Source organism: Loxodonta africana, chromosome 18, assembly GCF_030014295.1.
Source record: "Loxodonta africana isolate mLoxAfr1 chromosome 18, mLoxAfr1.hap2, whole genome shotgun sequence".
Lineage (NCBI taxonomy): Eukaryota > Metazoa > Chordata > Mammalia > Proboscidea > Elephantidae > Loxodonta > Loxodonta africana.
In genome coordinates this window covers 29,923,433-29,947,372 of record NC_087359.1, presented here as the reverse complement: position 1 = coordinate 29,947,372, position 23,940 = coordinate 29,923,433, and the positions used below count along the sequence as shown (strand labels likewise).

Sequence of the window (23,940 nt, the reverse complement as noted above, 5' to 3'; positions counted from 1 at the left end):
TCCCTGGCCCAAAAAACCCACTTAAGCACTATGCCACCAGGGTTTCCAACTCCCTGGCAGGTAGGTAGTATGTCAAGGGGTCTTCACAGAGATGATAACTGAACTTGATCTTGAAGGATGAGTTAAGGATTTTCCCTGGCAGAATAGGAGAAAAGTGATTCTAGGCAGTGGAGACAGGGCATGAAAAGGCAAACAGCATGTAGAAGCATGGTGCACTCAGAAGAAAGTAAGTTGTTACTTATTGCTGGAGGGCAGAATGCATTTGGCGAAGCAGCTGGAAAGGTGAACAAGGACAAGATCATTAAGGATGATTAAGCTGTGATATGATGTTTGTCTTTTATTCTGTAGGCACATGGGAGCTACTGAAGTAATCTATTCACAAATGACTGGATTGTCTATATAGTAAGCCCAAAAAGGCTACCATAGCTAACTAGTGGGTTTATCAGTGTTACAGGATACGAGGTGAAATATTCTTTCATTTAGCTAAATTTTGTTTTGCATTACAGAAAATGGCAAGATGACCATTCAAGAATTTATGACTAAGGTCTCTAATACACTGACTGTTCCTAATGATGCAGGTGAGTTTTATTTAATATGTGTCTACTGCTCACCTTTGGAAAGACTAGCAGTGGCTCATGTGTTAAAACACAACGCAGGGAAAGATAGTTAAACCATAGGTAAGTAAGAAACAATAGATTAACAAAATACAAGACTAGATTGTATAGCTTTGTTTGAATTATAAGGCAAAGACTACAAAGCTTAGCATACACTCAAAGTTGTAGATAATCTTAATTTTATAATGCTGGAAAGTTACTATATTATGTATTGTGCTTTGTGATTATTAGTATGCATGTTTGGTTTCTAAATTTAGTCTTTGGAAAATTATGAATGATTAGAAAATAATTTTAAAAAATTTGACAAAACTAGTGTAGTGGACCTTATGACCACATGTCTACTTTAGGACTATTCTTCTGTCTGATGTCAGTGTATCTTCAACTGCTCTCTCCCAACTACATTTTTTTTTTCTTTTTCAAATTTAGGTTTACTGAGGTATAATTTAATAAGATAAAATTAACCCTTTTTAGGTATATAGCGCTATGAATTCTGAAAAATAAGTAGAGTTGTATAACCATCAACTTAACAACACATGGTGACCCTATAGGACAGAGTAGAACTGCCCCATAGGGTTTCCAAGGAGCGGCTGGTAGATTCAAACTGTTGACCTTTTGGTTAGCAGCCGAACTCTTAGCCACTGAGCCACCAGAGCTCCAGAATCTCTATTACTCCTAAAAGTTCTCGTTTTCTCTTTTTTAGTCCATACCCTCCCCAACCATCAACCCCTGGTGACCACTGATCTGTTCTTTGTCTCTATAGTTATATATATGCCCTTTACCAGGGTGAGGAACTTTCTTCTGTTCCTACCTTGATTAGAGTTGTTAACATGAATGGATGCTGAAGCTTATCAAGGGCTCTTTCTGCCTTCTTGAGATGACTGTATGATTTTTCTTCCATAGTCTGTTGATACAGTGGATTGATTGATTTTTTTTTTTTTAATATAGGGATTTTTTTGTTTGTTTCGTTGTTGTTGTTAGGTGCTGTCAAGTTAGTTCAGACTCATAGCGACCCTACGTACAGCAGAATGAAACACTGCCTGGTCCTGCACCATCCTCACAATCGTTATGCTTGAGCCCATTGTTACAGCCACTGTGTCAATCCATCTCGTTGAGGGTCTTCCTCTTTTTCACTGACCCTCTACTTTACCAAGCATGATGTCCTTCTCCAGGGACTGATCCCTTCTGATAACATGTCCAGCATATGTGAGACAAGTCTCACCATTCTTGCTTTTAAGGAGCATTCTGGCTATACTTCTTCCAAGACAGATTTGTTCATTCTTTTGGCAGTCCATGGTATATTCAATATTCTTTGCCAACACTATAATTTAAAGATGTCAGTTCTTCTTCGGTCTTCCTTATGCATTGTACAGCTTTTGCGTGCATATGAGGTGATTGAAAACAGTATGGCTTGGGTCAGGTGCACCTTAGTCTTCAAGGTGACATCTTTGCTTTTTAACACCTTAAAGAGGTGTTTTGCAGCAGATTTGCCCAATGCAATGCATCGTTTGGTTTCTTTTTTTTTTTTTAATTAAAAAAAAAATTGTACTTTAGATGAAGGTTTACAGAACAAAGTAGTTTCTCATTAAACAATTAATACACATATTGTTTTGCAATATTGGTTGCCAGCTCCACAACATGTCAACATTCTTCCCGCCTCGATTCTGGGTTCCCCATTACTAGCTTTCCTGTCTCCTCCTGCCTTCTTGTTCTTGCCTCTGGGTTGGTGTGCCCATTTAGTCTCATTTTGTTTTATGGGTCTGTCTAATCTTTGGCTGAAGGGTGAACCTGAGGAGGGACTTCAGTACGGAGTTAAAAGGGTGTCCGGGGGCATACTGTCAGGGTTTTCCCAGTCTCTGTCAGACCAGTAAGTCTGGTCTTTTTTTTATTTGTGAGTTTGTATTTTGTTCTACATTTGTCTCTGGCTCTGTCCAGCACCCTCTATTGTGATCCCTGTCAGAGCAGTCAGTGGCGGTAGCCAGGCACAACTGGTAGCCGGGCACTATTTAGTTGTGCTGGACTCAGACTGGTGGAGGCTGTGGTAGATGTGGTCCGTTAGTCCTTTGGACTAATCTTCCTCTCGTGTCTTTGGTTTTCTTCATTCTGCCCTGCTCCAGATGGCCACTCACAAGCTTTTAAGACCCCAGGCACTACTCGCCAAAGTAGGATGTAGAACATTTTGTTTATAAACTGTGTTATGCCAATTGAGCTAGATGTTCTCTGAGACCCTGGTCCCCACAGCCCTCAGCCTAGTAATTCAGTCCCTCAGGGAGCTTGGATGTGTCTGTGGAGCTTCCATGACCTTGCCTTGGACAAGTTGTGCTGGATTCCCTGGTATTGTGAACTGTCTTACCCTATACCAAAGTTATCACTTATCTCTTGTCTATTTAATATTTTTCCCTCTTTCCCCACCTCTCCCCTCCCTCGTAACCATCAAAGATTGTTTCTTTCTGTGTGGAAACATTATCATGAGCTTTAATGGTAGTGGTCTCATGTAACATTTGTCCTCTTGTGCTTGACTTATTTCACTCAGTACAAAGCCCTCCAGATTCATCCATGTTGTGAGATGCTTCACAGATTCATTATTGTTCTTTATCATTGTGTAATACTCCACTGTGTGTATGTACCGTAGTTTGTTTATCCATTCATCTGCTGATGGTCATCTTGGTTGTTTCCATCTTTGTGCTATTGTGAACAATGCTGCAATAAACGTGAGTGTGCATATGTCTATTTGTGTGTTGGCTCTTATTTCTCTGAGATATATTCCTGGGAGTGGGATTGCTGAATCATATGGTATTTCTATTTCTAGCTTTTAAGAAAGCACTCATTTTCCAAAATGGTTGTACCATTTTGCATTCCCAGCAGCAGTGCTTAAGAGTTCCAATCTCCCCACAGCCTCTACAGCATTTGTTATTTTCTGTTTTTTTTTTGGTTCATGCCAGTAATGTCAGGGTGAAATGATATCTCATTGATTTGCATTTCAAAATTTTTTTTTTTTTTTTTTAATGGCTAGTGATTTTGAGCATTTGCTCATGTGTCTGTTAGCTGCTTGAATGTGGTCTTTGGTGAAGTGTCTTTTCATATCCTTTGCCCATTTTTTAATTGGATTGTTTGTCTTTTGTTGTAGAGGTTTTGGATTTTCCTGTAGATTCTAGAGATTAGACCATTGTTGGATTTGTCATAGGTAAAATTTTTTTACCGGGTTCTCTCGTTACTCTTTGGTGGAGTCTTTTGATGAGCATACATATTTAATTTTTAGAAGATCCCAGTTATTCAACTTATCTTGTTGTGTTTGTATATTGTTAGTTATGATTCATATCCTATTAATAACGTGTATTAGGGCCTCTACCATTGACCCTATTTTTTCTTCTATGATCTTTATGGTTTTTGGTTTTATATTTAGGTCTTTGATCCATTTTGAATTAGTTTTTGTGTATGGTGTGAGGTATGGATCCTGTTTCACTTTCTTGTAGGTGGACATCCAGTTTTGCCAGCACCATTTAAAAAGACTGTCTTCTCTCCCATTTGATGGACATGGGCCTTTGTTGAAGATCAGCTGACCATAGGTGAATGGAATTACATCTGGGTTCTCAGTTCTGCTCCACTGGTCATTTTGTATGTTGTTGTACCAGTACCAGGTTGTTTTGATTACCGTAGCTGTAGAGTAGGTTCTGAGTCCGGTAGGGCGAGTTCTCCTACTTTATTCTTCTTCTTCAATAGTGCTTTAGTTATCTGGGGCCTCTTGCCTTTCCATATAAAGTTAATGATTAGTTTTTCCATCTCTTCAAAGAATGCTGTTGTATTTGGATCAGGATTACATCGTATTTGTAGATGGCTTTGAGCAGAACTGACATTTTCACAGTGTTAAGTCTACTGATCCATCAGCATGGTATATTTTTCCATTTATGTAGGTCTCTTTTGGTTTCTTGCGGTAGTGTTTTGTATTTTTCTTTGCAGAGGTCTTTTACATCCCTGGTTAGATTCGTTCCTAAGTTTTTCATCTTTTTAGGGGCTATTATAAATGGTATTATTTTCCTGATTTCCTTTTCATAGTTCTCTTTATTGGTGTATAGCAATCCAACTGATTTTTGTATGTTTATTTTGTGTCCTCCTACTCCGCTGAGTCTTTCTATTGGTTCCAGTAGTTTTCTTGTGGAGTCTTTTGGGTCTTCTATGTCTATATTAAAAAACAAAACAAAAAACCCAAACCTGTTGCTGTCAAGTTGTTTCCAACTCGTAGTGACCCTATAGGACAGAGTAGAACTGCCCCATAGGATTTCCAAAGAGTGGCTGGTGAGCGTGAACTGCTGACTTTTTGGTGAGCAGCCTGAGCTCTTCACCACTTCACCACCAGGCCTCCTTTCTATGTATAGTGTCATATTTGCAAATAGGGAAAATTTTCCTTCTTCTTTGTCAATTTGGATGCCCTTTATTTCTTTTTCTTGCTTTATTGCTCTAGCTAGGCTTTCTAGCACAATGTTAAATAGAAGTGGTGATAAAGGGCATCCTTGTTTTGTTCCTGTTCTCAAGGGAAATGTTTTCAGCCTCTCTTCATTAAGAATGATGATGGCTACTGGTTTTGTATAGATTCCTTTTATATGTTGAGGAATTTCCCTTCCATACCTGTTTTATTGAGTTTTTTTTTAATCAGGAATGGGTGTGTTGGACTTTGTCGAATGCCTTTTCTGCATCAATGGAGATGATCATGTAATTATTTTATTTATGTGGTGGAGTTCGTTGATTGATTTTCTATTCGTAAACCATCCTTGCATACCTGGTATGAATTCCAATTGGTTATGGTGTATTAGTTTTTTGATATGATGCTAAATTCTATTGGCTAGAGTTTTGTTGAGAATTTTTGCATCTATATTCATGATAGATATTGGTCTGTAATTTTCTTATTTTGTGGTGTCTTTGCCTGGTTTCGGTATCAGGGTTATGCTGGCTTTATAGAATGATTTTGGAAGTATTCCTTCCATTTCTATGTTCTGAAATGGTTTGAGTAGTACTAGTGTAACTCTTCCTAAATCTTTGGTAGAATTCTCCAGGGAAGCCATCTGGGCCAGGGCTTTTTTTGTTGTTGTTGTTGTTGGGAGTTTTTTTTTGTTGTTGTTGTTGGGAGTTTTTTTTTTTTTTTAATTACCTTTCCAATCTCTTCTCTTGTTATGGGTCTGTTCAGATTTTCAACTTCAGTTTGTTAGTTTGGGCAGGTAGTGTGTTTCTAGAAATTTGTCCATTTCCTCTAGATTTTCAAATTTGTTGGAGTATAGTTTTTCATAGTACTCTGTTATGATCCTTTTTATTTCATTTGGGTCTGTTGTAATGTCCCCCATTTCATTTCTTATTTGTGTTATTTTTATCCCCTCCTGTTTTTCTTTTGTCAATTTGACCAGTGGTTTGTAGATTTTATTGATCCTTTCAAAGAACCAACTTTTGGTTTTGTTGGTTCTTTCTATTTATTTTTTTCTGTTCTCTATTTCATTTATTTCTGCTCTGATCTTTATTATTTCCTTTCTTCTTGTGGCTGTGGGCTTCTTTTGCTGTTTTCTTTCTATTTGTTTGAGTTGTGTAGCTCATGTTTTGATTTTCTCCCTTTCTTCTTTTTTGATGTGTGCATCTATTGCTATAAATTGACCTTTGAGCACTGCCTTTGCTGTGTTCAAAGGGTTTTGGTATGATGTGTTTTCACTGTCATTTGATTCTAGGAATTTTGTGATTCTATCTTTGATTTCTTCTATTACCCAGTGGTTTTTAAGCAGGGTGTTACTCAGTATCCATGTATTCAATTTTTTTTTTTTTACCTTGCTTTTCCTGTTATTAATTTCTACTTCGATGGCATTGTGATCAGAGAAGATACTTTGTATCATCTCAGTGTTTTGGATTTTGTTGAGGGTTGCTTTGTAGGCTAAGCTGTGGTCTATTCTGGAGAATGTTCCATGTGTGTTGGAAAAGAATGTATACTTTGCTGCCGTTGGGTGGAGAATTTGGTAAATGTCTATGAGGCCAAGATGGTTGATTATGACCTTTAGATCTTCTGTGTCTTTGCTAAGTTTCTTTCTAGATGTTCAGTCCTTTACTCAGAGTTGTGTGTTGTAGCTCCTACTATTATTGTGGAACTGTCAATTTCTCTTTTCAGTGCTGTTAGAGTTTGCTTTATGTATTTTGGAGCCCTGTCGTTGGGTGCATAGGTATTTATTATGGTTATGTCATCATGGTTGATTGTCCCTTTAATCATTATATAATGTCCTTCCTTGTCTTTTATAGTGGATTTTTGCCTTAAGTATATTTTGTTTGAGATTAGTATTACTACTCATGCTCTTTTTTGGTTGCTGTTTGCGTGATATATTTTTTCCATCCTTTTATTTTTAATGTATTTACGTCTTTGTGTCTGGTATGTGTTTCTTGTAGACAACATGTTGATGGGTCATGTTCTTTTCATCCATTCTGTCACTCCTGTCTCTTTATGAGTGTATTTAAGCCATTTACATTCTGTGTGATTATTGACAGATGTGAGTTTATTGCTGTTATTTTGTAGTGCATTTTTTTTTTTTTTCTTTTTGCAGTGCTGAGGTTTTCTTTGTTCCTCTTACTCTCCTGTGCCGAGTTCCTTTTGTTTGTGGAATTTCTTTCGTTATCGTAGAGTTTGTGTTTACTGAGATTTTATGTTTTTCTTCTTTATTTTGATGAATAGGTTAGTTAACTTGTTTTGTGGTTACCTTGGAATTTACTCTCATCATCCTAAGTGTGAACCAGTCTTTTGTTACTTGATATCGCCTTGACTTCTTCTTCATTTGAAAGTTCTATACCTATATCATGTATTCCCCTTTTATTGTTCTGACATTGTCATCATACACAGATTGATGTTTCTATTTCCCTGTTTTAATTCTATTCGATATGTTTTATCCTTGAGAGTTCATTACCTAGGTTGGTATCTGGCTGATATTGGCCTGTCTCCTAAATTCAGGTTGTTGACTGGTGTTGTTGGTTCTCTAACCAAAGGACTTTCTCTAATAATTCTTATAACTTTGGTTTGGTGTTTACAAATTCCCTTAGTTTCCGTTTATCTGGAAATGTCCTAATTTTACCATCATATTTGAGACAGTTTTGCAGAATATATTTTCCTCAGTTGGAAATTTTTTTCTTTCAAGGTTGTATGTATGTCATCCCATTGCCTTCTTGCCTGCATGACCTGTGCTGAGTAATCAGAGCTTAGTGTTATTGTTTTCCCTTTGTATGTGACTTTTTGTTTTTCTTGAGCTGGTCTCAGGATTGTTTGTATTTTAGGTTTTGGCAAGTGTGGTTATGATATGTCTTGGTGAGTTTCTTTTGGGGTCTATCCTATACGGGGTTTGTTGAGCTTCTTGGATGGTCAGCTTTTCATCTTTCACGATATTAGGAAAGTTTTATGTCAGTAAATCTTCAGTGATCCTCTTTGTGCTTTCCATTTTCTCCGCCTGTTCTGGAACTCTGATCACACACAAATTTTTGCTCTTGATTGCATTCCGTATAGTTCTTTTCTTCATTCTTCTTCATTCTTTTCTCTGATTTTTCCTCAAAGTGGCATACATGGATTTATCTCAATTTTACTGATTCTATCTTCCATTGTTTCAAATTTGCTCCTAAAACTTTCTATTGTGTTGTCCATTTCTGAAATTTTGTTGTTTATCTTTTGGATTTCTAATTGCTGTTTTTGTATGATTTCTAATTGTTTATTCGTTTTGATACTTTGTTCTTGTATTATTTTCCTGAATTCTTCTTGCTTTGTCTGTTTATTTCTTGATTTTGGCAATGTTGTGGTTTGTTTTGTGTGTGTTCCATGATTTTGTCTTTGTTTTCCTTGATCTCTTTCCTTATCTCTTTGAGAGCCCTGAATATTAGACTTTTGATTTCCCTATTAGGTGAACTGGGCCTGAACTAGGCCAGTACAGAGAGGCTGGAGCAGGGCCTGTGGCGTGGTGGGCTGGTTTCCCTTGGGGCCACGAGGTGCAGCAAGGTAGGATCCATTAGTACTGTGGTTCCCAGATGTCGAGGCTGCCAAGGTGGGGCAGTTCTTGCCACTATTCACCAGAGAGGTGGGGGTTGTAGGAGCATGCTCTTGTGGTTACTGAGTGAGAAAGCCTGGGCTCCTCCTTGAGTTGCAGCCAGCAAACGTGGTCTTACTTAGCTTTGGTTGTGTCTGCATTATACCTCTATCTCCTGTTGGGAATTCCGTGGAGGTGCCTTTCTGTGTGGGGGGTTGTTGGCTTTATTACACGATGGCCATGGTGAATCATGCCATTTGGCAGGAAACCTCCACTCTGTATCTCTACTCCATCATTTTCTGTCAGTTTCTTCTTCTCAGTGGCTTCCAATCTAATACTTTATTCCTTCATTTAAGGTTCAGGGTTCCAGGATTGACAGCTGTGTTTGTTTTACTTGGTTTTTGTTACAGCAGGATGGCTTAGTGTGCCTGACTAGTCCACCACCTTGACTCCACCTCTTTTCTCACGTTGTTGATAGTGTCATTAAAGTACAAAATTTTAAAATTTTGATAGTATCTAGTTTATGTTTTCTTTTGTTGCATCTGCTTTTGGTGTCATATCTAACAAACCATTGCCTAATCCAAGTTCACAAAGATTTACACTTATATATACTTCTAAGAATTTTATATTTAGCTGTTGCATTTAGATCTTTGATTCATTTTTAGTTAATTTTTATATATGATATGATGTTGGGGCCCAACTTCATTCTTTTGCATATTTAGTTATCCCAGCACCATTTGTTGAGAAGATGACTCCCTTCCCATTGAATTGTCTTGGAAATCTTGTTGAAAATCAGTTGACTGTAGATGCCATGGTTTACTTCTGAACTCATGATTCTTTTCCATTGATGTATATGTCTATCCTTATGCCAGTACATGAATCTATCTCTGGACTCCATGTTTTGTTTTATTGATCTGTTTGTTGTCTATCTAGATGCCAATTTCATACTATCTTGATTACCATAGTTCTTATAATAGGTCTTGAAATCAAATAGTGTTAGTTCACAACTTTATTATTCTTTTTCAAAGTTGTTTTGGCTCTTCTAGATCCTTTGCATTTACATGAACTTGTCAGTTTTCTTAAGAAATCCCGATTACAGTTTGATAGACATTGTATTGGATCTGTAAATCAGTCTAGAGAGATTTGAGATTTTAACATCATGTATCTATTTACTTAGGTCTATTTTAATTTTTCTCAGCCATATTTCGCAGTTTTTTTTGTGTAGAGACCTTGTACCTTTTTTTGTTAGATTTATTCCCAGGTATTTGCTTTTTTTCTTTTGCTATTTTACTTATACTATTTGCTTATAAATACCATTTTAGTGTTCAGTTGTTTATTGGTACTACATAGAAATACAATCGTTTTTGGTATATTGACCTTGTATCCTGTAACCTTGTTAAATTTACATAGTAGTTTTAATAGATATTTTAAATTTCTTTGCATCCTATGTACATAATCATGTCATCTGTGAAGAATGGTAGTTTTCTTTCTTCTTTGCAATTTTGATGCTTATTATTATTATTTTTTAATACCTTATTACACTGGCTAAAGCCTTCAGTACAGTACTGAACAGAAGTGGTAGGAGCTTCCATCTTTGTCTTAATCCTTATCTTAGAGGGAAACCAGTGTTTCATTATTAAGCATGATGTTAGCTGTAGATTTTTCATATGAACATATTCAGGTTGAGGAAATTTCCTTCTAATCTTAATTTTATTATTATTTTAAATTGTGATTGAAGATTGAGTTTTGTCAAATGCGTTTTCTTCATTTATTGATATCATCATGTGGTTATTCTTTTTTTATAGTCTGCTAGTATAGAGAATTACATCAATAAATCAACTTTCATTCCTGGGATAAACCTTACTTGGGCATGAGGTATTAGCTTTTTTGTATATTGCGAGGTCTGATGTGCTAACATTTGATTAAAGATTTTTGAGTATATGTTTATAAGGGATATTGGTTTATAATTGTAATGCCTTTTTAAGATTTTGGTATTAAGGTTATGCTGGCCTCATAATATGAGTTGGGAAGTCTTCCCTCTACTCTATTTTCTGGATGTATGTTTGTATGACTGGGATTATTTTCTCATCAAAGGTTTGGTAGAAGTCACCAGTGAAGACATTTGATCCTGGAGATTTAAAAATCTGAACTCTATTCCTTCAGTGGATATGGAGCCATTTAGATTTTCTTGTCTTTTTGTATCAGATTTGGTAATCGTGTCTCTCTAGGAATTTGTTCACCTAATATGTGAAATTTATTGGCATAATGTTGTTCATAATATCCTCTTAGTATCCTCTTAATGTCTCTGGTGTAATCTATTCTTTTTTATTCCTGACTTTTCTATTTCTGTTTTCTCTTTTTTATTCTTAGTCTTGCTAGGGGTTTATCGATCCTATTAGTCATTTCACAAATATGTTGATTTTGTTAATTTTTCTCTTTTTTTCCTTCATTGGTTCACGCCCTTCATTTTACTGTTATTTTTTAAAAAATATTAACTTTGGGCTTAATTTATTCTTCTTTTGCTGGCTTCTTGCAAGCTATGGAAACTTAACTCACTGATTTTATACCTTTATAGCCTTTAAAGCTTCAGTTTTCTCTTGAGCACTGCTTTCATTTCATTTCATAAATTTTGATATATTGTGCTTTTATTATCATTTAGTTGAAAAATATTTTCTAATTTACTTTATGATTTCTTCTTTGAAGTATGGGGTTATTTAAAAATGTACTATTCAGTTTCTAAATATTTGGGCATTTTCTAGATATCATATTGTTGCTGATTTTTAATTTAATACACTTCGGTCTGAGAATATGTTTTGTATATAATTACAATTCTTTTAAATTCATTAAGAGTTATTTTTTAGCCGAACATGTGGTCTATATAGGTGAATATTCCATGTGCACTTTAAAGAATATATATTCTACAATTGTTGGGTAGTCTTCTATAAATATCAAATAGATTAGATTGTTTGCTAGTTTGGTCAAATCTTCTAATTCTTCTTGATGATTATTCTACTTGGTTCTATTAATTACTGAGAGGGACGTATTGAAATATCCAACTCTGATTGTGGATTTATCTATTCTTCCTTTTAATTCTGTTAATTTTTGCTCTACTTATTTTGAAGCCACTTGTTAGGTGTATACACATTTGATATTATTGCCAAATTTGTGAATATGTCTTTATGGAATATACTTGGTTTGATGCTTTTTTAAAATTTTTCTTGATCTTCCGTTACTTTCTCCTAATTTTTTTTTGAGTATGCATTTATTATCAATTACTTTAAATTATTTTGGGAACAGAGCGGGACATAAATACAAATAAATAGTACTGTCTTTCTCTTAAGTATAATTTCATATGTCAGGAAATTTTTAGCAGCTCTCCTTAAAATGTAAAAGAAGAACATGAAAATCTGTCTACAGCTAAAAGTTCCTATGTCTTTTCAGAAGATAAAAATCAATTTTACAATTTCGATATTAACAAAATTGAAGATACAGCTGTTTCTGAACTCCAGCAAAGATTAAATGCCATAGGAATCGATTTGGCAGAAGATAAAATAGAGATGGCTTTGGAAAATACTAATCCTAATAGTGAGTAACTATTTAACTTTAGACCAACAAAGTTTGACCATTTAAGAAAAAAAAAATTTCCTCTAAATCCTCAGGGAGTTACACACATGTGCGCACACACACACACGCGTTTGTATTTCACAAGAAAATTAAAAATTCCATTTTATCTTATTTTTTTAGTTAATAGGTTTGTATTGAAGTAATTCATTTTCAAAGTAATATCTCTGACAGCGTTTATTTTGGACCTAATCTGCTTACTGGAGCACTTGTGGTGTAGTGGTTAACCGTTCAGCTGCTAACCAAAAAAGGTCGGCAGTTCAAATCACCAGCTGCTCCTTGGAAACTCTGTGGGGCAGTTCTACTCTGCCTTATAGGGTCACTGTGAGTCAGAATCCACTAGATGCCAACAGGTTTGGTAATCTGCATACCGGTTAAGTCACAAGAGAATTGCCAGTCTTCCACTTTATTTTTGTATTTTTAAACACTGGTTTTGTAACATCATGTGGTCTTTTTTTTTTTTTTTACGAGATTATCTAAATTGTTTATTTCTTTCTTTTTAAAGGTGATGTGGTGAATTTTAAGGATATTATCAGAGAATTGACCAACACTGATGAATTTATTGAGTGCCAGCGTAAGTTTGAAATTCTAAATGAATATGAACAGAAACTTCCTGTTTTTGAATTGGGGTGTGTGTGTGTTTTAAGAGCACTATTAAACTCCTTTTTACATTTTCTCATTTAAACATAGAAGAAATATTTTTGAAAACCTTACATTTTCAAATTTATGAATACATGTATTTCATAATATTCTTGAAGAAATTTTAAAATTTGTTATCTCTGTAATTCTTTCTTCCTTTTCATGTATTTTGTTAAGTTGCATTCTCTCTGTTTTCTTTATTAGTTTTTATTTTATCAAGATAATCAGCTTTTGGTTTCTTTAATCATCTCTAGTGTTTTTTGCTTTCTTCTGTTCTTTTCTTTCTTATTTATCTCTTCTTATTTTGTTGGGTTTACTCTATTTCTTTTTGTCTGACATTTTAATCAAATGCTTCGCTCAGAATTTTCCAGTGTGTTTTGAAATTTCAGCACCATCCTAGCATGGAGACAACCTTGGACCACAGACATTGAGAATAAGAATTGGAGTCCTAGACTGAGTTTTTAAAATGAGTGTTAAAATAGGTGGATTCTCTCTAAATTAGTCTCTAATTTGAATTCACTGCCAATTCAGTTCAATCCCAGGGTAATTTTGGTGGGAACCTTGACAAAAGAATTTTGAAATTTATTTGAAAGACTACAAGTATACCAATAGTTTAGACCATTTTGAAAAAGAATGCTAACTTGCCTTACCAAATATTAGAACATATTATAACGCTATTGTAATCAATTGTTACAAATAGAGCAATGCACCGAAATAGAGAACCCAGTAGAGACAAATGTTTGAGAACTTGGCATACGATAGAGATGACATTGCCAATCAGTTGCGGGGTGGGGGGAGATGTGTTATTTAATAGATGATTTGGGAAAATTGGCTCAGTATGTGGAAGAAAATAAAGTTCAATCCCTACTTCATAACAAGTACAAAAATTATCTTCAAATGGACTAAAGTGTTAAATGTGAAAGGTAAAACTATAAAACTGGCAAGAGAAAATATTGTACCTTGTGGTTGTGAAGGGTTTCTTAATTAGAACTCCTAAAATATACAACCACAGGATAAAAAAGGATTTGATTACATCAAAATTAAGGTATTCTGTTCAACGAAGGACTCTAACATAAATTACTAGATACATAACAGGTTGAAAGAAGATAATTGCAACTTTTAGAACGACAAAAGGCTGATTTTTAGACTACATACAGAAATTCTGTAAATCAACAATAGAAAGAAAAAATTCATTTGAAAAAATGATAAGGATATAAGAAGGCAGTTTATAAAAGGAGAAACCCACATGGCTAATAAGTATATAAAGAAAATCAGGAATAAAGTACTGCTGTTAGGTATTCGTTATGTACTGTTGCTGGTAGGTAAATAGTCTGGAGAAAGTTTTCTGTAGAGACATGAACAAGTATTTTCATTGCAACACTGTTGGAGGAAAGAAATGAAAGTAGTGTAAGTATCCCTCATCAAAGGAAAAGCTAAATAAAATATGGTCTATACAAATAATAAATTCCAAACAATAAACTTGATTTACATTTGTACCATAGATAGATCTCATTCATGTATGGTTAAGTGAAAAAAGGAAGAAATAGAATAAGTTTACAGCATAAAATGCTTTATGTAAATTAGATTTACACACACGAAGCAAAACCATAGTAATACTAAAATTATTTATGAAATAATATTGAAAAACCTTTTGCTTTCAAGATTAAAAGTAAACACTCTTCTAAATCTTTGGTTAAAAAATAAAACCTGAAATTGGAAATTATTTAGAAATGGATGACAATGAGAGCATGTAAACATGTACCATATGACCAAAACAATACTTACAGGAAATTTTATAGCTAAAAATGCTTTTATTAGAAAATAAGAAATATTGAACATAATTTGTCTTAAATGTTCAGTACACAAAGCAAAACAGCAATATAAACAATAAAACAGCAGAATGATTTCCCCCAAAGTAGTAGTCAGGAACTAATAAAGATGAAAGTAGAAGTTTCTGAAATAGAACAAACAAAAAAAGAAAGCATCCATATAGCCAAAAGTCAGTTCTTTAAAAAGAGTAATAAAAATAGAGGAACCTTTTGGAAGTATGATGAAGGAAAAGAAGAAAAAAGACATAAATAAGTTGGCAGTCATACAGAGCAGATTAAAGGATACAGAGGAGATTAAAAATATATGTGAATAATACTTAAAATTAATCTAATAAAGCATCAGTTAATTAGCATCTCGTCAACATCACAGTCATTCTTTCTAAACATTTGGATAAGGGGGTAAGTACTACTTTTTTGTTTGTTTAATGAGGGCACTATTTTCTTGGGAGTTATTTTGCTGTTTGGTTGTTTTTGTTTAGCTTGTGAGTTGAACACTTAATGTAAAATATTTTTGATGTTTCTTTTGTTCTAGTATAAGCATTTAGCTTATAAACTTTGTGGAGCTTTCAAGGAAGCTATTTCAGAGAGGCAAAAATCTCAAGACAACTGAATATTCTACAGTGAATACATTTCACCCAAATCAGGTTGTTATGTGCTTGTCTGGATGGATTAACCTACTAAGTAGCTTTACATTTTGTTATCAATATATGTAGGAATAGAAGATGCATGGAAAGTTGTCGATACTGTCTCTGATGGGAAAGTTGAAATTAGAGACCTTTTATCTACTCTGAAAACCGTGGAGAAACCTTTAAATAAAGAGCAATGTAAGGTGTTACCAAACTCTGCAGCAGATGGTAAGTACTTCAGTCACCTCTCAGGTCTCCTGTTTAGAGTATACATGTTCACACAGGTGAACATTTTTTCAAGAATGTTAATTCTGTGTTCAGGGAGGTTGCTATGGAATTGGTATGTGTATATATGGGGTCACTGTGAATTGTTATAATTCTCTGGAAAATGTATGGGGTATTCTTTATTTAGATAAGACTAACAGAAATAGGTAATACAGCTACCTATGTTTTTAAAATAGATACTAATTTGTTGGGATGTAATGGTCAAAACAAGAAACATGGTACAGCCCTACTCTTCCTTTTGTCCAGCCTTATATCCTAGAGATAGAGCACATTTTATAGACAAAGCTCCACAGGCTTTTGGGTTCCTTTGATGCAGAATAAATTTTAGTCACCTTATATTATTAACATAATCTTTAGACTAGATGAGGTATTGAAGAACAGGATTGAGAGTCAGCAAATGACTTCTGGAATGGTCAGAAGGCATCCACTGCAATGGTTTTATTTACTTTGCATAGGGAATTTATGTGTGGTGATGGGGCAGAGCAGAACTTGTTTAGCTACTTGCCCTAGATAGCTTCAAGGATAGGGTTGCAATAAGTCATTAGTTTGTTTCTTTATCATTTCATAAAGAAATGATTTGTCTCTTAATTTTGAAATTTCTTCATTCTTACTAAATAAACCTCTAAACTGAGGAGTTTTGTATATAATGATCTAATACGTGAACCCTTCGTTTACTTCATGTTTTTTCAGCATGGGCTCTTGGAATGTCTTTATTTTTTCTTATATGTATTTATCTCGCTTAGTGCATTCTAAAGCATGAGTAAATATTTCATTAAAACTGCCCAGTACATGAATTTCAAGTAACATTAAACAACAATATAAATGCTATAAAGAGTATGTGGCTATTTGCTAAAATTATTTTCATTCCATCGTATAACTTATTTTAGCTATAAATATTGATCTGTGAAACCACTGAATCCTTTAATTCAGGAATTTACTTCTGAGCAATTTATCTGAAAATAATACTTTTATTTTAAAGAGAATAAAGACATAGGTATGAGCTTGTTAATGGAAACATTCTGAAAATTTGAGAACAACTTAGATACCCAACAGAAAGAGAATAGTTAAGTAAACTATGATCATCCTACATCTCCCCCCATGCATCTGTGAGTTTGTCGAACTGTGGGGGCTTGCATATTGTAGTGATACTGGAAGTTTTGCCACCACTATTCAATTACCAGCAGTGTCACCCATGGTAGACAGGTTTCAGTTGAGCTTCCAGAATAAGGCAGACTAGGAAGAAGGACCTGGCAATCTACTTCTGAAAAAATTAGCCAGTGAAAACTTTATGAGTAGCAGCGGAACATTGACATAGTGCTGGAAGATGAACCCCAATAGTTGGAAGGCACCCAAAAGACAGTTGGAGAAGAGCTGCCTCCTGAAAGTAGAGTCAACCTTAATGACATGGATGGAGTCAAGCTTTCAGCATCTCATTTTCTGATGTTGCATGGATCAAAATGAGAAGAAACAGCTGCAAACATCCGTTAATGCTGGAATGTGGAATGTGTGAAGTATGAATCTAGGAAAACTGGAAATCGTCAAAGATGAAATGGAAAGCATAAACATTGATATCCTAGGGATTAGTGAGCTGGAATGGACTGGTATTGGCCATTTTGAATCAGACAATTATATGGTCTTCTATGCTGGGAATGACAAATTGAAGAGGAATGGCATTACACTCACTGCCAAAAAGAAGATCTCAAGATCTGTCCTGAAGTACCATGCTGTCAGTGATAGGATAATATCCATACGCCTACAAGGAAGATCAGTTAATACGACTATTATTCAAATTTATGCACCAACTACTAAGGCCAAAGATAAAGAAATTGAAGATTTTTTACCAACTTCTGGAGTCAGATATTGATCAAACATGCAATCAAGATGCATTGATAGTTATTGGTGATTGGAATGTGAAAGTTGGAAACAAAGAAAAAGGATCAGTAGTTGGAAAATATGGCTTTGGTGATCGAAACAATGCTGGAGATAATATGATAGAATTTTGCAAGAACAATGACTTCTTCATTGCAAACACCTTTTTCACCAATATAAACAGTGACTATACACATGGACCTCACCAGGTGGAATACACAGGAATCAAATCGACTACATCTGTGGAAACAGACGATGGAAAAACTCAATATCATCAGTCAGAACAAGGTCAGACCAGACCATCAAGTGCTCATATGCAAGTTGAAGCTGAAGAAAATTAGAACAAGTCCATGAGAGCCAAATTATGACCTTGATTATCTCCCACCTGAATTTAGACACCATCTCAAGAATAGATTTGACGCATTGAACCCTAGTGACTGAAGACCAGACAAGTTGTGGAATGACATCAAGAACATCATACATGAAGAAAGCAAGAGGCCATTAAAAAGACAGGAAAGAAAGAAAAGACCAAAATGGAAGTCTGAAGAGACTCTGAAACTTGCTCTTGAACGTCGAGTAGCTAAAGCAAACAGAAGAAATGATGAAATAAAAGAGCTGAAGATTTCAAAGGGCAGCTCAAGAAGACAAAGTAAAATATTATAATGACATGTGCACAGACCTGGAGTTAGAAAATCAAAAAGAAAAACAGGTTCCTCATTTCTTAAGATGAAAGAACTGAAGAGAAAATTCAAGCCTCGAGTTGCAAAAGTGAAGGATTCTATGGACAAAATACTGGACAATGCAGGAAGCATCAAAAGAAGATGAAAGGAATACACAGAGTTGCTGTACCATAAATAATTGTTGACATTCAGTCATTTCAGGAGGTAGCATATGATCAAGAACCGATGGTACTGAAGGAAGAAGTCCAAGGTGCACTGAAGACATTGGCAAAAAACAGGCTCCAGGAATTGATGGAATACTAATTGAGATGTTTCAACAAATGGATCCAGTGCTAGAAGTGGTCACTCGTCTGTGCCAAGAAATTTGGAAGACAGCTACCTGGACAATCGACTGGAAGAGATCCATGTTTATACCTGTGCCAAAGAGAGGTGATCCAGCAGAATGTGGAAATTATCAAACAATACCGTTAATATCATATGCAAGTAAAATTTTACTGAAGATCATTCAAAAGCAGTTGCAGCAGTACATCAACAGTGAACTGCCAGAAATTAAAGTGAGATTCAGAAGAGGACATGGAACGAGGGATAGCATTGTTAATGTAAGATGCATCCTGGCTGAAAGCAGAGAATACCAGAAGATTGTTACCTGTGTTTTATTGACTATGCAAAGGCATTTGACTGAAAGGATCATAAAAAATTATGGATAACATTGTGAAAAATGGGAATTCCAGAATACTTAATTGTGTTCATGAGGAACCTGTACATAGATCAAGAGCAGTTGTTCAGACAGAACAAGGGGATGCCATGTGGTTTAAAGTTAGGAAAGGTGTGCATTAGTGCTATATCCTTTCACCACACTTAGTCTGTATGTTGAGCAAATAATCTGAGAAGCTGAACTATATGAAGAAGAATGGGGCATCAGGATTGGAGGAAGACTCATTAATGACCTGTGTTATGCAGATGGCAGAACCTTACTTGCTGAAAGTGAAGACTTGAAGCACTTACTGATGAAGATTTGAGACCACAGCCTTCAGCATTGATTACACCTCAACATAAAGAAAACAAAAATCTTCACAACTGGATCAATAAGCAGTGTCATGATAAACGGAGAAAAGATTGAAGTTGTCAAGGATTTCATTTTACTTTGATCCATGGAAGCAGTAGTCAAGAAACCAAAGGACTCATTGCATTGGGCAAATCTGCCCAATGCAATGAGTCTTTAAAGTGTTCAAAAGCAAAGATGTCACTTTGAGGACTAAGGTTCGTTTGAGCCAAGCCATGGTGATTTCACATGCTTTTTTTTTTCATATACGTGCAAAAGCTGGACAATGAATAAAGAAGACTGAAGAGAAAATGATGTCTTTGAATTATGGATTTGGTGAAGAATGTTGAGTATACCATGGACTGCCAGAAGAACAAACAAATCTGTCTTGGAAGAAGTACAACCAGAATGCTCCTTAGAAGCAAGGATGGCAAGACTGCGTCTCACATACTTTGGATATGGTATCAGGAGGGATCAGTCCCTGGAGAAAGACATCATGCTTGGTAGAGTAGAGGACCATCGAAAAATAGGAAGACCCTCGACAAGACGGATTGACTCAGTAGCTGCAACAGTGGGCTCAAGCATAACAATGATTGTGAGGATGGTGCAGGACCAGGTAGTGTTTCGTTCTGTTGCACATAGGGTTACCATTAGTCAGAACTGACTGGATGGCACCTAACAACAACATATTTTACCACTCACGAACTGAGGCACAGCGAATAACTCAGCCAAAGTCACACGGCTAGATAATGGCTAGCCGTGAGATGAGCTCAGGCAGCCTACATTCTTGCTCTCAACCAGTCCTCTGTACTGTCTGCCTTTACTAAATAAACTTAATTGTGAAGTCGGAAAAAAAAAAAAAATTCAGCAAGCAATTTGATAACCATTGATTGGTTATGCAGATGGCAGAACCTTACCTGATGATCACATTTCTGTTAATATACATGCAGCAAAACTTGGATACTTTATGCTACTTGTTTATTTGTTAATTTTTCAGACCGTAAAGATTTTTAAGATTGTTTAATTTGAACTAATTTGAAGGAAAACCCTTCAAATTGTCAGAAAAGTCCAATTTATAGAGTACCTTCATGAAGACTGATGTTCAATTAACAATCAGGCGTTTGTATGTGTTATTAAGTTTCAGATCAATTGATTTATGCAAACTTTGGTCAAAAACTAGCAATCTCCCCAACCTCCCCACTCCTGCACCCTTTATTTCCTGCTCCAGCAAAAATAATCACTTTCAACTTATTTTCCTGTTACTTTTGGTATTTACCACTATGTTATTAAATAAAATGCATATAATGATATCTCTTAATTTATCAATAAAATGTATAAGTTACTGATTTCCTATTACGGTTAGATCAAGAATGTTGGTCTTTTACACTCCTCCCTCTTCCTCAAACTTCATATTCCCATTGAAATTACAAGCAATTCTTGGGTTCTTATAACTTGGTTACTTATAACTGTCCTGTGGTGAATAGTAAGAAGTGTATTTGGATTGTGAGCAAGTGTACACGCACAGAGGAAAATATAAATTTTGTAAAATGTCTTATAAAATAAAATAACGCTTACCCTTACCACTCCTGATGCACTCTGATGTCTTCTAATGAATTTCACATTATTTTATTTTTAAATGCTATTCAGGACCTACTAAATTTATTTCACCATCCACTATGTGACCCACAGTTTAAAAAACTATGTTGTTGTTAGGTGCTGTCAAGTTGGTTCCGACTCATAGCGACCCTATGTACAACAGAATGAAACACTGCCTGATTCTGTGCCATGTTCACAGTCGCTGCTGTTTCAGCCTATTGTTCCAGCCACTGTGTCAATCCATCTTTTTGAGGGCCTTCCTCTAGTTTTCTGACCCTCTACCTTACCAGGGGCCCTGGTGGCAAAGTGGTTAAAGAGCCTAGCTTCTAACCAAAGAGTTGGCAGTTTGGCAGTTTGAATCTACCCGCTGCTCCTTGAAAGCTCTGTGGGGCAGGTCTGTTCTGTCCTGTAGGGGCGCTATGAATCAGAATTGACTCCACAGCAAAGGGTTTAGTTTTTTTTTTTTCCTACCTTAGGAAGCATGATGTCCTTCTTCAGGAACTGGTCACTCCTGCTAACATGTCCAAAGTACGTGAGATGAAGTCTCACTATCCTCGCTTCTAAGGATCACTCTTTCTGTATTTCTTGCAAGATAGACTTGTTTGTACTTCTGGCAGTTAATGGTATAGTCAGTATTCTTCACCAACACTGTAATTCAAAGGCATCAATTCTTCAGTCTTCCTTATTCACTGTCCATCTTTTGCATGTATATAAGGCGATTGAAAATATCATGGCATGGGTTAGGCGCACCTTAGTTCTCAAAGTGACATCTTTGCTTTTCAACACTTTCCAGAAGTCTTTTGCCATAGATTTTCCTGATACAATACGTCATGTGATTTCTTGACTGCTGCTTCCATGGGAATTGATTGTGAATCCAAGTAAAACAAAATCCTTGACAAGTTCAATATTTTCTCTATATGATGATGTTGCTTATTGGTCCAGTTGTGAGGATTTTTGTTTTCTTTATGTTGAGGTGCAATCCATACTGAAGGCTGTGGTCTTTGATCTTTATCAGTAAGTGCTTCAAGTCCTCTTCACTTTCAGCTAGCAAGGTTGTGTCATCTGTATAACACAGGTTGTTAATGAGTCTTCCTCTAATCCTGATGCCCCGTTCTACTTCATGTAGTCCAGCTTCTTTAATTATTTGCTCAGCATACAGATTGGATAAGTGTGGTGAAAGGATACAACCATGACGCACACCTTTCCTGACTTTAAACCATGCAGTGTCCCCTTATTCTGTTCCAACGACTGCCTCTTTGTCTTTGTATAGGTTCTGCGTGAGCACAATTAGGTGTTCTGGAATTCCCATCCTTCACAATGTTATCCATAATTTGGTATGATCCATGCAGTCAAATGCCTTTATAGTCAATAAAACACAGGCAAACATCTTAAAAAAAAATGAAAAAACCCCCAAACAAACTATACTCAGGTTACATAGTAGTAACATATAGACTTTCCTTAAGTTTTCCTTGCTTTATTTGAGATGTTGCAATCTGTTTTCTTATTCCTTACCACTTATTCAATCTATGCATTGACTATAATGAATTGATTAGAATCACGTACCTAGAATACGTGTCTCAAAACTATTTAATTTCTTTGTCTCAGTATATGCTTCATTATAAAGGTACACATCTCATGCTATCATTACTCTAATACAGTATTCTCTCACCTTCATTTAGTTTCACATGTTTATTTTTCTCCCCCCTTTGTAGTGAAACATGTAAAAGAAAATCCTAAAAGGATGTAGTATGTCTGAAACTAGTAGGAAGGAAGACTGTGAGAGAGAAAGGCTTCTAATGCTAGGATAATGAGTGACTAGTGTTCTTGAATCTACAGGAGGCTTATGTTTTGAAAGCTTTTCTTTGCCTATCGACTTGGTGTCTATTTCTGCTACATGACCTAATTTAAGAATTACCACCTAAGTGTTCTTGAAATGCTTTGCAGCCTATGAAAGACTGAGCACATAGCAAAAACATCTTTGAGGGGAGATAGTTAATGAGTACAAGTAGATTTATACAAAATCTTGCGGAAATTCAACTTTTACCTGACTAAGGGTATCTTAAATTTTGTTCGCTGTTTAATTAACTTCTGAAAACAGAGCCCACCTATATGTTTAAAAGCTCTTTAATTCAGAATTCCGTCTATCATATACCTAGCTTTCTGCAGGCTGCGGGTGTTAAGTCGGCTCTGTCCCAGCTTCATCGTTTGTTCATTCTTCTTCATGTATTTACAGATTTATTTCAAGGGATTGCAACTGTTGAAAAGATCAGGAATGAGAAGATGCCTGTAAATGAACTGAGCTCCAGACTCTTGAGTATTGGAAGTCTGTTAAACAGCAAGACATTTCAGGAGATCCTGAGACAAGCATCTATTGATGGTGAATCCTTTTTGAAAGAGCACTATATATTAAACTGAATGAAGTCCTAGGTAGTCCTGTGTGCTTGACACATCTGTTGTATATATGTACATTTTAGATAAGCCAGGTTTTAGAAATGTAATGAGAGCATAGACATATTAAAAGCTAATGAAAATTCGTATTTTTTTTCCTCCTGGAAATACTTTTAAGAGGCTACCTCTACCTAACATCAAATCTATAAGATATAGGTATAAATTAGATTATTTAAGCTGAATAAATTAAAATAGTTAAAATTTCGTTCTTGTTTTGAGGGAACAGATTTTGGGTAAAACTTTTAAATTAATTGATTTTTATCCAGCTAATTTTCAGAAATTACAAAATTTGCCCACTCCCTGCCTCCTCACCATGATTATTTAATGATTATTAGGATACTTTGCCATTTCATAATCATTGTACTTTGCTTTTTAGAAAATAGCGAAGTAAGTCTCAGACAAATTTTGGAGACTTTGAACGCAAGTAAGCCAGTTCCGGTATTTGAAGGTGAGTCAATCAATTAATAAGGTATTTCATTTTAGATATTTGTCACAGTTTGCATTGCCTTTTGTCATACTTAATATTTTTAAAACAGCGTTATGAGGCTTAATTGACATAAAAGAAACTGTACATACTTGAAGTGCACAATTTGATAAGTTTTAACATATGCACACACCCATGAAGCCATCACCACAATCCAGATCATAAACACATCCATCACCCTAAAAAGTT

The 23,940-nt window shown here is 35.4% G+C and overlaps 1 protein-coding gene across 1 annotated transcript in view; it reads left to right on the top strand.

The window, feature by feature from the left end:
* Positions 1–221: 221 nt before the first annotated feature.
* LOC135228010 (uncharacterized) overlaps positions 222–23,940 on the top strand; it is a 44,867-nt gene continuing 21,148 nt past the window's right edge. Inside the window, exons 1-6 of the mRNA XM_064270309.1 lie at positions 222–578; positions 12,074–12,217; positions 12,759–12,827; positions 15,435–15,575; positions 23,053–23,196; positions 23,644–23,715. Of these exons, the coding sequence (XP_064126379.1) occupies positions 518–578; positions 12,074–12,217; positions 12,759–12,827; positions 15,435–15,575; positions 23,053–23,196; positions 23,644–23,715 (631 nt within the window). The 5' untranslated portion in view covers positions 222–517. The remainder of the gene's footprint in view (positions 579–12,073; positions 12,218–12,758; positions 12,828–15,434; positions 15,576–23,052; positions 23,197–23,643; positions 23,716–23,940) is intronic.